The sequence below is a fragment of the Lampris incognitus genome, chromosome 3 (genome assembly GCF_029633865.1).
Source record: "Lampris incognitus isolate fLamInc1 chromosome 3, fLamInc1.hap2, whole genome shotgun sequence".
NCBI classification, from domain to species: Eukaryota; Metazoa; Chordata; class Actinopteri; order Lampriformes; family Lampridae; genus Lampris; species Lampris incognitus.
The window spans coordinates 61411604-61434175 of NC_079213.1; the positions used below are offsets into that span (position 1 = coordinate 61411604).

Genomic DNA, 22572 nt, shown 5'->3' on the forward strand with positions numbered 1-22572 from the left:
CCCTGATGCCCATGAACCAGCCTCCAGCGATGGTTAAATAGTGCCAAGTCAGGTCACCCTTTGCTGCTACCATTATGACAGTAGATGGCGCTATCTGCATCTGTTTCTACTGCCTTATAGATTTGCCTCTAGGCAAAGGCTAGGAGAAGGTAACTCCGAATTCAAATCCATGAAGGCGCTGGCAGCAGGGCGCTCGATGGTGTTTGCGGCAGAAGAACCCAATAGGATCATGGGCCCTATCGGACCAATGGCACAAACATCAGATGGCGTGCAGAGGAACCACTCTGTTGGTCAGTGGATGACATCACTTGACAAGTAAGCTGTCACTGCGGGGCAACCTCTTTATCTACTGAGCCTGTTGGACTATGGTGTACCGCTTAGAAATGGGTTATGAGGTCCAGAGAGACTGTTCGACGGGGGCACGACACTGCCTGTCTTAACTACTGTGCAAGGCGTGATGTGAGGAGAGCTCGATGGGAAAAGCACTTGCGAGGAGAGCATGTAACGGAAGATATCGTCGCTCTAGTGCGGCCTGATGGCCCACAGGCGTGCTTGCCGAGCTTCAGCTGCATCAGTCTTCATCGTTTTCGATGGACTGCCGAAGGCATGCAATAAGAGATCACAGCAAATACGATGATCAGTTCACTCAGCTGGTGCCGATGCTCCATGTTATACCTTCAGTCTGTCAAACTGGAAAACTGACGCCAACCTGATGCAAAAGGACCGCTTGTGTTTATCCCAGAAGACGGTCAAGTTCCTGCACAGAAACTGGATCAGTGAGGAAATCATTTGCTAACACATTCCAATTCACTTGGATGTATTGCCACATGACATGAAACCGACCCCATGGGGAACTACAACAATGTAAGAAATTCATCCCCGATTCGGAACAAAGTGAACCAACCAGAGCTTTGTTGTTTCTGGTGCCTGTATGAAGTTCGTATTGAGGATTTTATTTCCTTCCAATGTATCTGAACTTCCTGAGGCTCATTTGAGATACTTTATTGATCCCCGAAGGGAAATTATACTCTGTATTTAACCCATCCTGGCTGTGTAGCTAGGAGCAGTGGGCAGCCACCGTGCAGCACCCGGGGACCAACTCCAGGTCTTTTGCCATTGCCTCGGTCAGGGGCAAAGACAGGAGTACTACCCCTTAACATGCATGTTTCTTTTTCCCCCCCTTTTTCTCTCCAATTGTATCCGGCCAATTACCCCACTCTTCTGAGCCGTCGCGGTCGCCGCTTCACCCCCTCTGCCAATCCGGGGAGGGCTGCTGACTACCCCGTCTCCTCTGATACTTGTGGAGTCACCAGCCGCTTCTTTTCATCTGACAGAGGAGTTTCACCAAGGGGGCATAGCATGTGGGTGGATCACACTACCCCCCCTCCCGAACGAGCACCCCAACTGACCAGAGGAGGCGCGAGTGCAGCGACCAGGACACACCCACATCCGGCTTCCCACCCGCAGACACGGCCAATTGTGTCCTTCGGGACGACGACCAAGCCGGAGGTAACACGGGGATTCAAACCGGCGTTCTCCATGTTGGTAGGCAACGGACTAGACTGCTATGCTACCCGGATGCTCTGCATGTTTCTTTTGGATGGTGGGGGGAACCAGAGCACCCAGAGAAAACCCACCGCAGACACGGGGGGAACATGCAAACTCCACACAGAGGACAGCCTGGGACGACCCTCAAGGTTGGACAACCCCAGGGTTCGAACCCGGGACCTTCTTGCTGTGAAGTGGCAGTGCTAACCACTGCGCCACTGTGCTGCCTTGGAGTTATTAGGCCTTCATGTTTAAAATCTCAGCGAACTGTCAGTCCCTGAATGGTCTTGACAGAAGTAACAGAGATGATCTTCATGGGACTAACTGTTGTAGCACGTCATTATCAGAAAGAGGCCGCTGTGCTGCTGCTAGTCTGGTCAACGTAGCCAACAAGGCAAAATTCCCTTGAAACAAATGGACAATAAAATAAAATAACTTGAATTCTGGGTCACTTGGATACCATAAAGCTCTTTATTTCAATAGCTAGAAAGTAATCAATAAATTATGTCAATCTATTTCACATTCATTCAAAGTGCCAGTCTCCCGTCAATTAAGTTCATCAATGTCCTCCCAAGAAGCTCTTTTCAAATTCCGATGCAATTTAAAAGTATGACATAGTAAAAACTAAGGAAGTAGATGCAAACAAAAGATGCCATTTACACCATAATCCACTATTTTCCTCACAATTTGGCAAAAGAAAAAGAAAAAAATCACCAATGGCTTCATTTGTGTCCCAGTCTAGCTGGTACTCGCCACCACCCGAAAAACAGCTCATCTTTCCAGTATGAAAGTAAAGTTACCTTGATGAGCGAAGTCACTGATATGAAACATCTGGTGAGTCACAGTATAATATCTCAGTATTGAGGCCTCAAGTCATTCATTTCTGTACATGACTGCAACACGGTGACGTGATGGACGAGCCTCAGACGGGAGCCGGGTTCCGGTCCACTGGCGGGCTGTGAAGTGGGTTTTGTAGAGGAGCTTAGACGCTCCAGTGATAAATCTCTTGACATGTTGCTCTGTGTCAGACGGTAAGGTCAGAGTTCATTACCAAGCGCTGTCATCCTCCCAGTTTAAATCATCTCCGTTTTCCCAGCCGTCCGTTTCAGTCTGAGGAAGAGGTGAGATCAGTGAGGGATCAGTGGTGGAGGACAAAAGTTTAAGGTTGCAAAAATTCCCTTCAATAGCCACGTTTCTGTCTTAATTTTAAGAGCATTTTATTTTTCCCCTTTTCTCCCCAATTGTACTTGGTCAATTACCCCACTCCTCCGAGCCGTCCCGGTCTCTGCTCCACCCCCCCCCCGCCGATCCGGGGAGGGCTGCAGACTACCACATTCCTCCGCCGATACATGTGGAGTCACCAGCCGCTTCTTTTTACCTGACAGTGAGGAGTTTCACCAGGGGGACGTAGCGCGTGGGAGGATAACGCTATTCCCCCCAGTTCCCCCTCCCACCTGAACAGGTGCCCCAACCGACCAGAGGAGGGGCTAGTGCAGCAACCAGGACACATACCCACACCCGGCTTCCCACCTGCAGACACGGCCAATTGTGTCTATAGGGACGCCCGACCAAGCCGGAGGTAACACGGGGATTCGAACCGGCAATCCCCGTGTTGGTAGGCAACATATAGACCGCTATGCTACCCGGACACCCGTTACTGTTTACTTCAAGATCAATAAAAGCCCCACCCCACCCCCTTTTTAACCAAACCACAGCAAGGTATACTCCGTATTATGACATATTCCACTAGGAGAAACTTGTGTAATAAGAAACCAGAATTTTCACTGTACACGAGGTTTGTTTTTTCCAACACCAAGAGTCCTTCCACTTCAAGTAAGCCCCAATCTTTTTCCCTCCTGGCACAACGCTTCAGTAAAATGTGTTTCAGATAACCGTGCTTTGTCGAGGTAGCTGCACAAACTGTCCAACAAAACACCCACTCACCTCTGTCATTTCTGCAGCTGCAAACTTGGCAGTGAGGGCTAAAGTATTTACTGATGATTCAGCCTGCAGTGCCTCAGTGAGCTGTGTAGGAACAGCTGTGAACAGTCCAGCATCGCTCAAACTGCTCTCACCCGGGAACAGCAGAGCTGGAGAGGACAGCTTGATGTCCGGTACCATGTCAGCAAACAAGTCTAGCTCAGGGTCTTTCTCTGGCCTCCTCTTCACCTCAATAGTGAACTCTTCCCCCAGCTCACCTATCCCCCTGTTCTTACGTGGCACCGCGGGCTTGGGCATGGAGTTCGACAGTTGGTTGTGTGGTTTCTCGAGTCCCTCCTGCTCTTGACCCCACCCATTGTCCCATGAGGAAGGGGCTTTGCTCACAGCACAGCCTCTCATAGTCGTGCTCAGTTTGAGGGACTTGGACGAGGCCAATCTTAGTCGTTCGGGTGTAGGGTTTACAGGTGAAGAAGTGGTGCCCCCTTTGTTGGGTGGGGCGAGAATAACTGGGTCAGGTATGGGAGCAGTAGGGGAGCAATCTGAAGTTGGTTCAGTGTCCTCAAAGTCATCCCAAGGCTCCTCTTCGGCATCCTGGGGAGTGAGAGACAGTGTGCTTCCAACTGAAGCCGCTCTTTTCGACGCCTGGATGTGGATCTGCACGGGCTGTCCACTTCTGTCTTTAATGCCCTCCTCAGGGTCCCCCCAGTCAGGCCAGTCCTCTACCTGGCTCTCTGGTCTCTCTGGCTGCTCTGGGCTGTACTGCGCCTGCGTATTTTGGCTGAACCCATTGAGAGGTAGTGACATCTCTCTGCTGACAGCTGAAACACAGGTGACAACAGAGGGCCGAGCTTCAGACACAGCTATGAGAAACTCTATTAACACCCAAAGGGAGTTATGGTGCCACAGACACAAAAACAGTGTAACCATGTGGATTCTAATAGTGTCAAAAATACATAGAGACATTAATGACTCACTGACTGTCTTACCTGATTTGGATGCTGGTGGGTAGGTCCTGTGGTTGTCCCTGCTCCTTTGCAGACTGTCGATGTTCCCCAGGAGCAAACCTCCTGTCCCGTCGGGTTTAGGGAACAGATTGAGGATTTTGGAGGGTTGTACCATCTGGGGGTGGGGCTCTCCGACTATATGTACAGGAGAGGCTGAACAACAGAGACAGAGGATCATATCACTAGCATGAGCCAAATGTTATTTCTTTTTATTAAAGATTAACTGAACCACAGACCATTTCAGGGGGTCTGCTGATATCTATGGGTTAAAAACCACCCATCCAGCCATCCAAACCACTTATCCTGTTCTCAGGGTCGTGGGGATGCTGGAGCCTATCTCAGCAGTCATTGGGCGGCAGCAGGCGGGGAGATACCCTGGACAGGCTGCCAGACCATCACAGGGCTCACACACACACACACACACACACACACACACACACACACACACACACACACACACACACACACACACACACACACATTCACACCTAAGGACAATTTAGTATGGCCGGTTCACCGGACTTTGGACTGTGGGAGGAAGCTGGATCTTTATATATATATACTGAGTGATAGTCCAGACCTCTGTATTTTTGACGCCAAGCACCTTATGAACCACTATCATCACTATCATGTTTTTATTAGTATTAAAATTATTATTATCTACATACGTCACAGAGTCAGATTCATAAAAAATGGCCTTCGGTTCGTTTGAATATCTGAAAGTATTTCAACAAAATAGGGGCTTTTTTTATCATGTCACAAACTTTAATAACATCAGAGTCCACCCTAGATAGGCTTGGTTTGGATGTACTGGAAAATAACTTTCAGATTCAACGCTACAGAGGATATGATGTAGTGCCTCTCACGCAGTCAGTTTATCTACACAGCAGATCAGGTACACGTCCCGACTCAGTGTACTTGTCAAAGTAAATGGTGGTTACCATTTACTTTGACAAGTACACTGGTAGCAGTAGTTTTCAAGCCACTTCACAGACACCATTAGTAGTGTTAGTTTTCTTTTTCTTTTTTGTTCTTTTTAAACACCCCCCCACCTTTTCTCCCAATTGTACTTGGCCAATTACCCCACTCTTCCGAGCCGTCCCGGTCTCTGCTCCACCCCCTCTGCTGATCCGGGGAGGGCTGCAGACTACCACATGCCTCCTCCCATACATGTGGAGTCACCAGCCGCTTCTTTTCACCTGACAGTGAGGAGTTTCACCAGGATCACGCTATTCCCCCCAGTTCCCCCTCCCCCCCCGAACAGGCACCCTGACCGACCAGAGGAGGCGCTAGTGCAGTAACCAGGACACATACCCACATCCGGCTTCCCACCCGCAGATACAGCCAATTGTGTCTGTAGGGACGCCCGACCAGGATGGATGTAACAAGGGGATTCGAACCGGCGAGCCCCTTGTTGGTAGGCAAAGGAATAGACCGCTATGCTACACCCAAAAGTTTCATTCACGTCTAATTATTTCCCTATCTATAGTCCCTTCATCCAGCAACCCACCAATCAAAAGCCTACCACAGTTTGAGCCATTAACAAACACACAACCACAAAGAACAAGCACCAGCTCTACAAGGTGTATCTGACTGTGGGCCTTACTTTCTGGGGTGACCTCTGTGGACTTGGTGAAGTTGGGTGTGGTGCGTTTGAAGACCTTGGTTCTTTCCCCACCCACTACCACCTGGGCCCCCAGTAAGGGGACCAACACTGCTAGGCTTTGAAGTGTCATGGCAACCAGAGTATCGTTCGTGTCTCTCATCCCCAGCAAAACCTGCAGCACAAAACGGGGAATAAAGAGACACCCTTCTTAACTCCTCCTCCATTCACAAATCTCAACCCGCAATTTGTAGAACATTCCAGTAAATGTATCAGTCTTTCACAGGAGCATGAAAAACCTACATTTCCATTTGAACAGAAATATCATGACTATTCAGACCTTTTTAATACTTTTAAATGGAAAAAAAATACATTTCCACGGCAATAAAAAAGAAATGGACATACTAGACAGTATACACTGTTGATGAATTTCATTCAATGTGGATATAAAAGCAATTTTCTGTGCAAATTAGCTGACAAAAGCCTTCTTGTTAGCTGACGAAAGTAAAACTATGGAGGTAGACCCGCTCAAATGGAAAACAATGCTATCAAAATACACATGAGAGGGCAGTATAGAGACGGGTCTAAAGTTGACAATCTAAACCAAACACGAGTGTCAAAGAAGGTTGAATCAGCTCATCTGGACACCTTTACTGACAGGTACGTTTCATTATCATCTACGTGACCTCTTCAGTCTCACCTGACTGCAGGTACCCCCCCCTTATAAACAATACAGTGACTGCAGGTACCCCCACCCTTATAAACAATACAGTGACTGCAGGTACCCCCCCCACCCTTATAAGCAATACAGTGACTGCAGGTACCTCCACCCTTATAAACAATACAGTGACTGCAGGTACCCCCCCCCACCCTTATAAGCAATACAGTGACTGCAGGTACCTCCACCCTTATAAACAATACAGTGACCGCAGGTATCTCCACCCTTATAAACAATACAGTGTTTGCAGGTACCCCCACCCTTATAAACAATACAGTGACTGCAGGTGTCTCCACCCTTATAAACAATACAGTGACTGCAGGTGTCCCCACCCTTATAAACAATACAGTGACTGCAGGTACCCCCCCCCACCCTTATAAGCAATACAGTGACTGCAGGTATCCCCACCCTTATAAACAATACAGTGACCGCAGGTATCTCCACCTTTATAAACAATACAGTGACTGCAGGTACCCCCACTCTTATAAACAACACAGTGACTGCAGGTGTCTCCACCCTTATAAACAATACAGTGACTGCAGGTGTCCCCACCCTTATAAACAATACAGTGACTGCAGGTATCCCCACCCTTATAAACAATACAGTGACTGCAGGTGTCTCCACCCTTCAAAAGCAAGCAAACAACCTCACAAGACTAGCAGAGACAAACATGGCAACGCTGATAACAAAACCCAGCACACTGAGGAGGTGAGTGCAGGAACTGTGAGAGCAGTTGCTTGTGCTCGATGATGAAATGATAAGATGACTGATGGCCTGTGACGCATGTCATGAGACATGTGGTCCACTGACAGACAGTCAAAGAAACGTCAAATTGTTTGAGCCAGAGGGTCTGAAAAGAAAATACGCTCATATTTGCATATGAAACCGGTTGTTGGTTTGGGTCATTATGACACTGTATTGTTTATAAGGGTGGGGGTACCTGCAGTCACTGTATTGTTTATGAGACTCACCACCCACAGTATCTCTGCCTTCAACGTGGCTGCTGGAGAAAAGCTGCTGAATGCTCTTGTTGAGTGAGTGGAGGTTGGGCGGAGGTGTTTGCAGCAGACACATTTGCTGTAAGGTCCATGAGCAGCCAAGCTAGCAACGGCCTCAACATACAACTCCGTGGCCACAGTGCTTTCTCGATAACTAGCACAGCATAGTACTTGTGCGTTTCAGATTTCATATGAGAATCTAGTGCGTCACAACCCATTGTCAGCAGTTTGAATGTTTTGTGCCAAAGTTCCCATCATGCCTCATAAGAGCTGCCGGATTGTTTAAGCCACCCAGTGATATTTGTCGTCTTCCAACCATTTTAGATTGAATTTACATTTACCCATTTTCTTCCCGCCTCATCTGTCACCCGCTAGCTACTGCCTTCCAGTCCCACTGCCCCCGGCGGCCTAGTGTATTAGATATATACTCCCCCGTTCTTGCCCCAGAATAAATGTAATGCCTTCCTTCCTAAAATTCTATAAATTTTAAAACATTTTTAGACCTTGAATCCAAAAAGAAAAAAAGAAATCTCAAGGGGGACCCTGATGAATCCCTCACCTGAGGCAGAACTTGGCTCTTGAGTTCATCGTGGGAAAAGTACTCCACGTAGATATGGATGTGAGCAAGCAAAACAATCCTGACGTGCTCCTCATTAACCTTGAACAGCCTCAGAAGCTGAGGAACCACGTGTTTCCGGTAAAGGGGCATCGACAGCAGCCATTCCTCACTGCTGACTCCATCACCGCTGTCTGAAGAACAGGGAGACAACACGTGAAAAGGGTTTACTGTCACAGCGAGCTATGACGCTACCGTTCTTGTTGGCCACAACACTTTGGCTCTTTCAACATCAAGACTGCTAGAAAGCTGATCTGGTACAAACTGACTGTGTGAAATAATTAAATGGCATCTGGGATGAAAGAAGGAGTAAGAAAACTGAGTAAGAAACACACACACATTAAGCAAACTGATAAAAGCAATAAAAATAAAGCTACAGTAATATCGGAACAATAAAGTATAAAACAGGTCAGTCAGAACAGGTTTTAAAGATGCACTGTCTTCATATGTGTGTGTGTGTGTGGGGGGGCTTGTTAAAGGCTCATTCAAACAGATAACGCTGGTGAAATGATCCATGCAACATATCTTTGTATTCGGTGGAAACATGTAAAAGAGATTTTTACTGTTTCCTGCACAGTCGAGGTGTCCTCCAGAGCAACTCTGGCATGAATTAAAAGGGTCTTTAAAGGACTTATCTCACCATTCTTTGGCTTTAGCAGATGAGGCAGGAAGCTTTTGACAGCCATGGGTTCAGCAAACACCAGAGGGTTGAGGAGTCTGGGGACAAGGCGTGAAGCTACCAGCTCCTCAGGAAGGCCCTGGACCCGGTCTAACAGAAACCTATACAGACACACAAACATGCACACACATACAACCCACAGATCGAGCTAGTCTCTTGTTTCTCGGTAACATGTACTGCATTTTTATGTTGCTCTCATTGTGTAGGAAACATCAGAAAAGATAAAGATGGGGGGAGAGACTCACTTAAAAAATTCATTCTTCTCTTCTTCCGTCTTCAGAGTCTGGCTCTTCAGAAAATTCACTACTTCCAGAAAGTCATTCCTAAGCGTGTGAAAAATTCCTGTTTGAAACTCTCCTCTTTTCGGTACATACCAGAAGTCACGTGATGGTGGCTAACATGACTGGACCGACCTGAAGAAGTCGTGGGTCAACAGGGAGCGCAGGGCGGGCCGAGACAGGGGGTCAGAGTTCATCAAACCAGCCTGTAGGGTCCTCTTCAGACTATCAGACAACTCCTCAGACACTGGGTAAACACAGAAACAAACGGGAGGAGAAAGAAGGTTGAGGGACAAAAATACTATACTACAATATCTAATACTTTAATACTATATAACTCATCAGTTAACATCATACTTCATACCCAGGCTAGAACCATTTTACACGTAACGCTCTTTAAAAAGTCCAGGCTAGTCCTTCATGTTGTACCACTGTACTGACACTATTTGTTTCACACAATTACACAATAACTGTGACATGAGTGCAATGTGTTCGCAGTAAAAAGTATTTGTCAGCTGCGGCCTGCTAACTAGCCACACAGCACAAAGAGTGTGACACCGGGCAGGATATACTACCACAACTCATATGTTCACAAAACACAAGAAAGAGGTGAAATGCATCTTGACTCGGGGTCGACCGATAAGGTTTCTTCAGGACCGATACCGATTAGTAGCAATCAAGGAGACCGATAACCGATACAGGGACCCGATATACATTTGCGGTAAAAATGAAAATCTTGGGTGTCAAAATTTAGAGTAACACAAACTTCCAACACAAAACTCAGTTGGAATGCCTTTAAGCATATGTTTAACTCAAAGAGAACTTTTTATCTTCATCTTAAGTCATCATTCACGATCGCATTCAAGTGAGTTCTGCAAGACTCAACACTGGCTTACGTTATTACGACCATCGACTACCTGCATGTAGAAACACCCGCTCACATGCAGGGCTGGCGGAAGACAATCCAGCACTCTGGGCAAGATAGGAATATGCCGCCCCCTATGTTCAAATTTTTAAGAGAGAGAAAAAAATAGCCAATTTATCGCATCCATCCATCCATCCATCCATTATCCGAATGGCTCATCCTGCTCTCAGGGTTGCAGGGATGCTGGAGCCTATCCCAGCAGTCACTGGGCTGCCGCCCAATTTATCACATTATATTCACAAATCACATACCCCCTATACTTAAGACAGGTGTAAGAAATTAATACCGCTGACTCGCCATTTAAACGAGGCCCTTTCTTGCTTTGGCTGCTGCGAACTTTTAAATTATCTTGGAATAATTCAATTTGCAACAGATTTGGTGCTCAATTGAAATTTCGGCCAATCCATTCACTCGACCTCGTGACACTGTCGATCGCAAATACTTCTTTATAAGTTTAAAACACTAAAAACTTGTAAAAATTTTTTGAATTTATTTCTGATTTTTCCCTTTTTCTCCCAATTTAGTGGCCAATCGATCCCTATTCTAGTTCAAACTCCCACCCTCGTACTGCATGTGTTCGCCAACTGCATCTCTCCGGCCGGCAGTCTCGAAGGAGACGCCTCCCCACTTCCGTGACAAGGCGAATCCAGGCCGAACCACTGCTTTTTCCCCCACACACACAGAGACACACTCATGTGACGAACACAAGCCGACTCCGCCCCCCTCCCGAAGACAGCGGCCACAGTCGGATGTGACGAGACCGAGGGGTGAACCCCGGTCCCCAGTGGGCAACTGCATCGACACAAAGCCGATGCTTATACCGCTACACCACTGCGGACTCCAAAAACTTCTCCCTTCTGCTGCCACAGTTAATGGCACAGTAAACAGGCACAGGCCTGTTAAATGTGCCTAACGGGTCATGGTGCGGCGCCCCCTAGTGGTTTGGCGCCCTAATTGCCCAGTTTGCCCAGCTCTTCCGTCGGCCCTGCTCATGCGGGCGGGTAATGTTACGTTCGCAGTATGGCAGCTAAAATAAGTTGCAGCTGCACTGGCACCAACGCTACTCAGAGATATGGCGCCATCCTTACTTATAAGTAAACTCTATTATGTCGTAATACTTAACTGTGTATCACTGCAACAAAATGCATTATTCAGGCATTTACTGGGAAACTGGGCATGATTGCCATCATAGAAATAGATCCTAAGATTGTGGTGTTTTTGCAACTTCAACGTAGAGGATTGTGATGTTTATGGCAACTTCGGCAATGTCTGCTGCCTTACCTTGGAAACACAGCTCCGCTCGCTCACCGGAGCTGCTCCAGTCCGCAAACGCGTTCAGCCTTCAGTGTTGATAGGCTATTACTCGTGACATGTAACCAATCAGATAGCGCTGTGGGCGGGACATTGCTCGAGACCACAGAGTGGTGACTACAGACAGAGAGAGGTGGCTGCATCAGAGCCAAAGCAGCGCAGTTTTAAATTAATCTATTTTATCGGCAATCGGATTGAGAAAAAAAAAAACGATTCTGATAATAGCAAAAATGCTATATTGAATCCAATAATCGGCCAGGCCGATAATCGGTCGACCCCTAATCTTGACCATATGGGCTGGAAACCATATAAAAATGAAAAGAAAAAAAATAAATCAATGAATCAATCAAACATCCTGCCACTGAGTATTTCTTCATATTGGCTTAGACCTTGCTTTCACACCAGAAATGGACCACACTACAGCCCTAATGAAAGTGGACCCAGACCCCCAACTTCTGGCAAACTGTTTGGACTAGTTTGGACTAAACTTGACAATGTTTCCTAAGACTGCATCAAATAATGTCGATATGAAGCCACCTAAATTAAACAGCACAACTTCTCAACAGATTTTCGATCTTCCATTTAAAGCTGGACCAGGTAACTTTTTGAATTTCGGCATCATCTTTTACCTCAACCGACTACCAAGGCGCTTTTTTCCCTTCATAGCATAGCAATTAGAAACATGCACTTATTTTCAAGCCATCGCTAAAAAGACTACTGCGAAAGGAAAGGGGCTTCGTTCACAGATGTGGTAAAGTAAAATGATTCTACTTTGATATTGATCACTTACTGACTTTGGAAACAGGAAATAATCGCCATAATGCAACCCCTTTATTTTTTGGGATGTTTTGTGTGCAGTGGCAGACAAAATGCATAATGAAAATAAGGCTTCTAGGGAACTGATATGAGGGTTGATTGTGTCATTCTCCCATAGCTATCGCACCATGCCACCAAAATGAATTAAATGATATGTTAAAGCAAAACAAGCTACATGGTGATGCTTTACAACAACAATACAACGAGAAAATCACATCTGGACACTAAGATTCCAACAAGCTGCACTCACCATAGCCATTAAGAAGCGGGATGAGGGTCTCCACCATCATTCCGAAGGAGAAACAGTCTCGAGAGTGAGCATGTTTATCAGGCAGTGTCTGAAAACCGTCAACCTACAAACAACGTTTCATATCAGCACACTTCCACAAATCCAAAAACACAACTTTTGTATAGTATGTTTTCATCACGGCTTGTAGTGATGCGCGGATCAACCCACAACTCGCGGGTTGGGCCGTTTTGGGTAAGCTTACTAGAGAATATCATGGGTTCAGACAGGCGGGCGGGTCAAAAAGTGACAAAGCAGCAAATAATTTACAGAAACACTACATGCAATAGGCTAGGCAGTGCATGACTGCCTAGCCATGCATGGCCACCTTATCTCCCCCCTGTCTCGCCCATTCAAACACCGCATGCACACAGCTTCTTCACCAAACTACGACTGTGGTTTTGGTCAGTGCATGTGTTTTAGAGTGCTGAGGCTTCACCTAGGAGTTTTTTCCCTACCTGGTAACTGTAGCTTTTGTTTATACTTCCAAAGTGATTTTTTTTTGTCGGAAAGAAGAAGCTTGTGTGTGTATGTGTGTGTGAGCGAGAGAGACAGAGTTCATGTCTTTAATGAAGGTGTACTTGTGAAGGCGTACTTGTTTTGCTGCTATTCAGCAATAAAGAACACCGTCTGAAACAATCCGTCTGTTTGTTTAGAAGCCTAGACCCAATCGCTGCTAGGCTAATATACACAGGGTTGCCAGCTTTCAAGCATCTGGCGTGAGTGTCACGCTTTCAGGATCTGGCTCATGCTCTCACGACACCACGGCAAATCTCACGCCGAAACACTGTGACAGCAATGGAGATGAACAGGTGAATGCAAGTCTTCCTGGTACAGTACCGGTTAAACCGAACGAACGACTGACTCTACAAGACAGCTGGGTATTTGAAAACTGGTTCTCTAATGGGGTGTTTCCATGGAGACACATCTTAAATTTACTCTCCGATTGGTGTGCGACGCTCATCTCCATGCTGAACACATGCTCCGTAAACAGCCAGCTAGCTTCTGTTAGCTGTCTAACGCTATCCGCATGGCAGAGAGAAGAATGAAAGCAATGAATGAAAGCGTGCAAAATCTCACTCCAGCCAGCTTACCAAAGTTGGCGGCTCTGATACACAACAGCCTACACCTTGTAGTCAGTGTATCATGCTGGGCAACACTGCTAACTCTGCTGTAGCCTAAGCTAAATTTGGAGGTTTGCGGGTCTGGGTGGGTAATTAACACGTTTTAGCTGGTCGGGCAGGGCAGATTGGCTTTCCTAACAGGTCGGGCAGGTGCAGGTATTAAAAAACCCTGACCCGCACATCACTAGCAGCTTGTCTCCACTTTACCCGCTCTTCTGGTGGCACAGAGTTGGTCTTTCTAACACTCTGGATGCTGCTGAGAAACTGAGGAGATCAAGAGAAATATATAAACTGAAGGGAGGAGCATCACTGTTTGGCTCTACATTATACATAGGTAGAACACATGTTCAGTAGAAGGTGGGTGAAACAAATACAAACAACTGAGATATTTCTTACTCGTGGCAAAAAATGACAGGGGAAAATATCAAATGCTCAACACGCAGATCTCAAAAAGTTCATAGCACTGTCTGCAGGTTTCAGAATTAAAAAGCTATTTTTGTAGTGATGTCAGTTTTAAAAGACAAGGTGTGCTTCTACCACTTACTTCAGGGGTAGCCTCAGAGAACTTGCAGACCGTCTCCATCCCTCCTAGTTTCCAGTGACCGTCTTCACTGACAAACACAGACGACATACACACATTGTTGTGGCTTGATTTGCCCTGTAGTGTGAAGAAAGATGAAAACTTAAAAAAATATACAGGAGTATGCATATTAGAATATAAGTATTAAATATGTATTATTATGTGTGTTGAAATAGAAGTGTGAGTACTATGCATACCTGCAGAGTACTCACAATGCTTAGAGGCAAATTCTTGTGAGAGAGAAGTGTAAAGATCACAGACATGTAAAACTAAACTCATTATTTTCTCATGAACAGAACTTTTCGCGATCCCTACCCTCTGGGTAACCTCTCTTTCTACTCTTTGCCCTTTAATCTCATGCGATCTAATAAGCTTGCAGGAGCGTCTAACTATCACACTACCACCCAGAGCAACACATGTACTTTCTTACACCCCCCCCCCTTCCTCCTCACCCTCTCGTGCAGGAAAACAAGTGCCTGAAGGAGGTCATAGATGCCTGCGCAGATTTCTTCCGGAGAAAGACTGTCTAACAACAGCTCCAGGGGCTGCACTCGTTCAGTCACCAGATGGATGCTGCCATTTTGCACTGAGCATGACAGAAAGCGCAGCAGACATGGGTGCCTCAGGGTCTTCAAATGCTGCAAGGAAAGTGACACCCTTAGTTAATGCCTTCATGATAGTCATTACATGACACCATTTAAAAATAAACTGAGCTCAAAAGTAATTTGATTTGGCATGGTTATTATGAATATGCTCATTACTACAGGAAGTTGAATCAGTTCATCTGGACTGATTCAACTTCCTGTGATAATGAGCGTTTGAGCGATCGATGAAACATTTCATCCATCCATCCATCTATTATCTAAGCCACTTATACCAATTGGGGTCGCAGTGATGCTGGAGCCTATCCCAGCAGTCATTGGGCAGCAGGAGGGGAAACACCCAGGACAGGTCGCCAGTCCATCACAGGTCCGACACATTCACACCTAGGGACAATTTACTATGGTCGATTCACCTGATCTACATGTCTTTGGACTGTGGGAGGACACCGGAGCCCCTGGAGGAAACCCACGTAGACACAGGGAGAAGACGCAAACTCCACACTGAGGACGACCTGGGAAACCTTTCATCACTCATCTAAATGACTTCTTCAGTCTCAACTGACTGCAGGTATCCTCACTCTTATATACAGCACAGTTGCGTAACGACCGAAACCAATGATTGGTTTCATATGCAAATTACCGTGACCATTAACTAGTTACAATGGCCCTGCGTATTATTCATGGAGGATTGGGGAACAGTTCCACTCACAGCATTGTAAGATCACGACAGACTGTGAAGAGGAGCTGTCAGAGGTTTTGATGGGGCTGTTGTCGTTTGGCTGTAGTGGGTGAGAGGTGTGAATTTGTCCCTCTCAAACCTGCACTAGAAGACATTCAGGTCATCAGCCAGGTCTTGGCCTCAGCATCAGGGGATGGTCTTCTCTAGTTTGTGATGTCCTGCAGGCCCCTCCACACTTACGCAGGGTCATTGGCTGAAAACTTGTTTTTCAGCTTTTCAGTGTAGCTTGTTTTAGCCATGTTGAACTCCTTTATCAGTGAGCTTTGGCCTGCTGGTACAGGACTCTATCGCCACTGCTGTAGGCATCCTGTTTGGCCTGCCGAAGTTGTCTTAGTGTGGCTGTGAAACATGGCTTGTTATTGTATGTGCATAAGGTCTTAGTAGGCATGTAAGATGTCATAGTGTCAGTTCGTTCAGGTTGCCAGTTGCAGATTCAAAAACATTTAAATCGTTGCATCAAAACAGTCTTGCAATTCCTGCTTTGCTTCGCTGGACAATTTCTTCACTGTTTTAACCACAGGTTTTGCAGATACCTTTTATCAATACTCATAGTGTTTTTAAATGTTTCCAGTCTGGTTTTAGAACACTTCATAGTACCAAGACAGCTCTAGTTTAGGTTACTAATGACCTACTGCTAACTGAAGATAGAGGTGACTGCTCGATTTTAGTTCTTTTAGACTTAAGTGCTGCCTTTGACACAGCCAATCACAGTATCCTCTTACATTGCTTGGAGACTTGGGTAGGCAACAAGGGCTCGGCTCTTAGTTTATTACTCATACTTCTCTAACAGAACTTTTTCTGTTGTTCTGGGTAACTCTACTCCCTCGATGGCTCAGCTGAGTGGTGGTGTCCCTCAAGGCGCAGTTCTTGGCCCGTTTTCTATATACATGCTGCCTCCTGGCCAGGTTATTCAAAATAATGATGTGTTTTACCATTTTTATGCTGATGACCCTCAGTTATATATGCCACAAAACCCCCAGATCCTAGCAGCCTAATAAATCTCACAACTTGCCTCTCTGATATTAAATCCTGGATGTCCCAAAATTTTCTTAAATTTAATGATAAGTCTGAGGTAATTCTGTTTTGTCCCCCAAATTCTATCAGCACTTTTGGTACTAATCTTTGTGGTCTGACAAATAGTCTTAAGCAGGCTGCTAAGAATCTTGGGGTAATATTCAATGCTAACCTCTGTTTTGATAATCAAGTCAAACATGTTGTTCAGTCATGTTTTCTCCAGCTCAAGATAATCTCCAAAATTACGTAATTTTTATCAATTGCTGATCTACAAAAAATTGTACATGCTTTTATCTATTCTCTGCTTGATTACTGCAATGCACCTTACTCGGGCATCAGCCAGGGCTCCCTCCACTGTCTGTAGTTGGTATAAAACGCGGCTGCTCAACTCATTACCGGGACGAAGAGGCATGATCATATCAACCCTGTGCTTGCCTCCCTACACTGGCTTCCTGTTAGATTTCGAATTGATTTTAAAATTTTATTGCTCACTTTTAAGGCCTTAAACGGTCTTGCTCCTAAATACATCTCTGATTGATTGACCTGGTATGCGCCCTCTCAACCATTAAGATCTGCAGATGGAGCCCTGCTGGTTATTCCAGGTCACGGTTTGTCACAAAGGGTGATCGGGCTTTCATGGTTAGAGCCCCCACACCATGGAACAGTCTTCCTACTGAACTCAGACACACTAAGTCTCTAGCTTCTTTTAAATCTCTTCTTAAAACGTTTCTCTTTGTGAAAGCTTTTGGGAATGTTTGATATTTATTTTTATTTATTTATACTGTTTCTATTTTTATTCTTATTCATTTGGTCTTATTCATTTATTGTTAACTCCTCTTTGCTCATATCCTTTGGTCTTATTTTCATTTTTTCCTTGTCTGGTTTTCTGTAAAGCACTTTGTAACATTGTTAAGAAAAGTGTAATATTGCCATTATTATTACTTTTATTATTGTTACTGATATCAGGACTGACATCGAAATTATGTCGAATATGTTGCTTCATTATGACAACTCAATAATTTACTTCCTGAACACTTTTGAGTGTACTTTATGGATTTGGGGCTGCTGATCATGAAAATCACCTTAAAATTGTCTTATCACATACTGTTTTCTAGATATCACCTATTTTTGTGATTTCCCGTCATATTTTAAGTCTTCTAATATATTGCTCACTCACAAAGCAAGCTGTTTTGGTCAGCCTAAGTATGCCTGGGCATACACTCAGTGTAGGTGCTACGAAGATGCTGTCTTGGGCAGCCTGGGCATGTTTAGTCAGGTTAGATGCTGGCAGACAGGCTATAAAAGCTGCTCACATTTACAGATGCTGTTTGGACGCATGTTGATGCGAATGTTCTTCAGTTAATAGCATAGTGAGTATACTTAACAATAGGATTCATTGTCTTCAGGAAGATTTAATACAGCAGAAATGTCTCGCCAATGTTGCAACAGCTGTGATGCATTCTGTTACATCTGTGGCGAGTATACGCTTAAGACTCAAAGACACACCAAGACTGCACTTATTAAGAAAAACTATGAGCTCTACTTTGGATGTAAAATTGGTGACAAAGAGAAACCCTGGGCACCTCACATTTGTTGCGCAACATGCGCAGTCAACCTGAGAGCTTGGCTCAGAGGTACTCGGAAGTCAATGCCATTTGCAGTACCAGTGATATGGCAAGAACAGAAGGGTCACATGACAGACTGCTACTTCTGTCTGACCAATGTATTTGGCTTCTCTACTGAAAATAAGAAATCTACTGAATACCCCAATCTGCCTGCCATGAGACCAGTGCCACATGATGACAGTTTGCCAGTACCGGAGCCACCAGAGCCATAGAGCCTAGATGAGGCAGATGAAGATGCCACAACGCATGAAACAGATGTGGAACACTGATCTAGATGCTGAATCCTTTATGCCTGGTTATCCTCATCTGATAACACAGCCAGAATTAAATGACCTGGTCGGGTACTTCAATTTGTCAAAAGCTAAAGCAGAAGTACTTGGTTTGAGATTGCAAGGATGGGGTTTGCTGTCACCAGGTACAAACATTTCTCTATCTTTTGGAACCCTCAAGAACATTTGACAAACTTCTTCAGGCAGGTTGACAACCTCTGTTTCTGCACTGACATTGATGGATTGTTCATGGCTTTGGGTTGTGTGCATGACCCACAACAATGGCATCTTTCTATAGATTCGTCAAAGTTAAGCCTGAAAGCTGTCCTGTTACACAATGGCAATGTCCACCCTTCAGTACCCATTGGCTATGCAGTATACATGAAAGAAACCTACAATAACATGGAACAGTTGTTGAAACACATACAGTACAACAATTACAACTAGAATATCTGTGATGTAAAAGTGTTGGCACTGCTACCAGGAATACAGCTTGGATATACAAAGTACTGTTGTTTCCTGTGTGAACGGGATAGCCGTGCTGAAGAGTCACGTTACATTAAAAGGAACTAGGCGCTCCATAAGCATTTCGTCCCAGGGCAGAAAAGTGTGGCGCGTAAACCACTTGTTGACCCAACAAAGATATTTCTGCCTCCTCTTCATACAAAACTCTGAATGATGAAAATTTTTGTGAAAGCAATGAACTAAGAAGGTGGTAGATTTCACTATGTGAGACACAGATATCCAAAGGAATTGAATCGAGCTTGGTCTAGTCAGAAAGACACGAACTGATGAAGCCTCTTGGATGAGAGGCGAAACGTCTTCACGGATATATACCAAGTCCAGTTGCACTGGATTCAATTCCTTTGGATAACCATGACCCGGATGAATGAGAACATTCACAGACTTGAGACACAGATGTTTCCAAGAATAACTGATGCCAAGATCAAGGAAGGCATTTTTGTTGGTCCACAAATCAGATCAATGACAGGGAGTTAGAAGAACTGCTAGTGGGACCAGAGAAAATAGCATGGAAGACATTTAAGGATGTTGTTGAGAATTTTCTTGGCAACTACAGAGCACCAAACTACATTGACCTGCTTGAGAACATGCTTAAAGCACACAAAACCATGAAGTGCAACATGTCATTGAAAATTCATTTTCTGCATTCACACTTGGGATTTCTTCCCTGCTCATCTTGGTGCAGTCAGTGACGAACATGGTGAAAGGTTTCACCAGGACATTGCGACCATGAAAAAGAGGTATCAGGGCAACTGGAATCCATCACTGCTGGCCGACTATTGTTGGACACTGACAGGAGAGGCATCAGATGCTGAGTGCCAACAAAAATCAGCTGCAAAACATTTTAACCTCGGTTGAACTAACACAATGTGTCAGCATCATTATGCGATTACACATGTTAAAACAATAGAAGTTATTTTAAAGTTTGTCCAAATTCCTACATGAAACAGCAAATATGACATTATTTTTTGTGTTCAGCTTGACATTGTCTATCATAATCTCTCATTTTTTTCAGGAAGCAAAACGTTTGAAACACCACTAATGGAAACTAAGACACATTGTGATATTGCAATGAAATTAGGGTTGGGTGATCGTTTCTATTTTCATACTGTCTAATTGTGGCTACTTGAGATCACAGATAGGAAAGTCAATCGCCAGCAGCCGATGGGAGTAGGAGGGGATGGGGGGCGGGGGGTTACGTCATAGCACACCAGAATAAATGCCAGCATGGATAACTTGAGCTTGGTGTCAAAGAAAAAAGTAACATCTCACATTTGGGAATATAATGGGTTTTACCTGGTTTGTAGTAGTAGTAGTAGTATATTTATTAGTTATTAAATAATTTATTCTCTGTTTAGCATTTTTTAACTATTATTGACACTAGAATTCAATTTAATTAAAGATTTTGAATAACCATCTTAAGCATGGCTCAGCGTCTGACAAAAGCATTGAAATAATTGAACCTTTAAGCTTTCTGTAGGCAATGCATGCTTGCAGAAAGCTTAAAGGTTCGATTATTTCAAATCAAAAATACATTTTTTTCCTCTTACCTGTCGTGCTAGTTACCCATTTAGGTCATTTTGGTGTGAGTTCCCGAGTTTTGGAGACATCGGCCATAGAGAAGTCTGCCTTCTCTCGAATACAATGGAACTGGATGGCACTCAGCTGGTGTTGTTCAAAGTGGCAAAAAATGCATCTGAAAAACTCAACAAGAATTTCTCTTTCCTGAAATCATAACCTGGTTATTCAAGATAATCTACAGACCTTGTTGTGAGCAGTTTCGTGTAGGTTTAGTTCGGTCTAAGAAAATAGTTCCTACGTGAAACTACTCACAAGGTCTGTGGGTTATCTTGAGTAACCAGGTCATGAGTTCTGGAACGAGACATCCCAGATAGCATCCAGATGTGGGCCAATTCAGGAAATGATGCGGCACTGATGACCTTCTTCTGGCCCTGACAGAATGGATGTGAGCCTGAAGTGGCTCACAATATAATTGCAAATATGGCCCAAATATGCCAAATCAAATGCGGACCTTTTTTGGCAAAGATGGGGTGCTCTCGGCAACATGTAATCTGGATGTGACCCCGTGGTAAATGGTGAATATGGCCCAAATATCACAAAACAAATATGGGCCACCTTTGGCAAACATGTGGCCCACGCGGCATTGCTGTGGTTTGGTTCTGGCAAACATATTATTTATTTATTTTGCTCAAAGCAACACAAGTCAAATGCCAACAAGTTCCATTGCATTTGAAAGAAGGCAGACACCTTTACGGCCGATATTTTAAAAACTTGGCAACTCACATCAAAACGACCTAGCTGGATAAAAAGCACTGCAGGTACGAGGAAAAACGTGTCATTTTGATTTTGAGGTGAACTGCCCCTTTAAGGGTATATCGACGCAGAGCGCCTTCTACTCAGCATCAGCCCTTTCCCCTTACTTTAGCAGCTTTGTTGACTTTGTCTTCGTTGCCTTGTTTATGAACAAACACGGAAGCGGATTTTCCATCCTGCAGCACCGCCGGGTACATGGTCAGTCCAGAGGGCAGGGTGAGGAGAGGCTCCTCCAGGGTGCAGCTCTGTAAGGAGCTGCTCTCTGCGCCCATAGCGGTTCCCTGGATACGGTTTACCCACGGACCTGAGAGAGGGACGGGGGAAGGGGCGGGGGGGGGGCATACAGACGTGACGTTTAACACTACGAGGTTTCCGACATTCAACAAAGACAAAACTACCCGCACAAGTATGACGTCATATCAGCTACCTGTTTCACGACGGCGTTAGGATCACCAAGAGACAAGTTAGCTAGCTAGCACTAGCCGGCTAACCTCGTCTCTACGTTGGGAAGCATGTCATCGTAACGCTTGTCGGCAGCCCTATTGCGTAGAAATATTCATATCAGCGGCAACGACATGCGGATATTGTTCGTACAATCTGGACAAACAGTAAGACTGTTCGCCACAGCAGCGATTTATGAGCAACAACGTTGAGCCTGCTAACAAAATCACTCCGGCGTTGACCAGGGAGCGCTGTAAACACCGAGTCTTCCGGTCAGACCCTTGATGACGAAACCACGCCACCAGGGGACAACACATTTACAAAAAAATGATAGAAATGACCTATATACCAAATTTTCAAGAGTTTCCCCAAATTAAGATAGATTGTAATATATAAATTATTGAAAATTAACGTGATGACCGTGTATACGTTTATAGATATAAACGAAATATATACAAAAAAAGTCAAAACCCCTACTGAAATGTATAATGGTTGAAACCATAGTGGGGCGATATAACGCAGGCATAAAACGTGATCAAATACAGGCATATTTCAAATGTAAGAAATTCATATGAATTATTAAAAAAATATCATTTAAT

General features: G+C 44.9%; 1 protein-coding gene across 2 annotated transcripts; it reads right to left on the reverse strand.

Moving 5' to 3' along the window:
- Positions 1-2004: 2004 nt before the first annotated feature.
- On the reverse strand, positions 2005-22219 carry scyl3 (SCY1-like, kinase-like 3). Of its 2 annotated transcripts, XM_056277094.1 has the most exons (14): positions 21960-22219; positions 21640-21836; positions 14880-15065; positions 14392-14505; positions 14055-14111; positions 12688-12790; positions 9521-9632; positions 9353-9430; positions 9069-9208; positions 8372-8562; positions 6100-6271; positions 4476-4646; positions 3493-4307; positions 2005-2658 (listed from the first exon to the last, which is right to left on the reverse strand). In XM_056277094.1, the coding sequence occupies exons 2-14, from the start codon at positions 21802-21804 to the stop codon at positions 2596-2598; spliced, it is 2367 nt and encodes a 788-aa protein (XP_056133069.1). In that variant the 5' UTR covers positions 21805-21836; positions 21960-22219; the 3' UTR covers positions 2005-2595. The 2 variants fall into 2 exon arrangements, with proteins under 2 accessions (XP_056133069.1, XP_056133070.1); XM_056277095.1 differs by lacking the exon at positions 14055-14111.
- Between the last annotated feature and the right edge of the window lie 353 nt (positions 22220-22572).

Bases quoted from the DNA above. Each gene is read 5' to 3' on its own strand.
- scyl3 (XM_056277094.1), bottom strand. From the start codon at position 21,804: ATGGGCGCAGAGAGCAGCTCCTTACAGAGCTGCACCCTGGAGGAGCCT. The intron at 4,647-6,099 runs GTAAGGCCCACA...TCTGTTGTTCAG, and splicing joins CACAGAGGTCACCCCAGAAA to CCTCTCCTGTACATATAGTC. The intron at 2,659-3,492 runs GTGAGTGGGTGT...CCTCTTCCTCAG, and splicing joins CAGCTGCAGAAATGACAGAG to ACTGAAACGGACGGCTGGGA.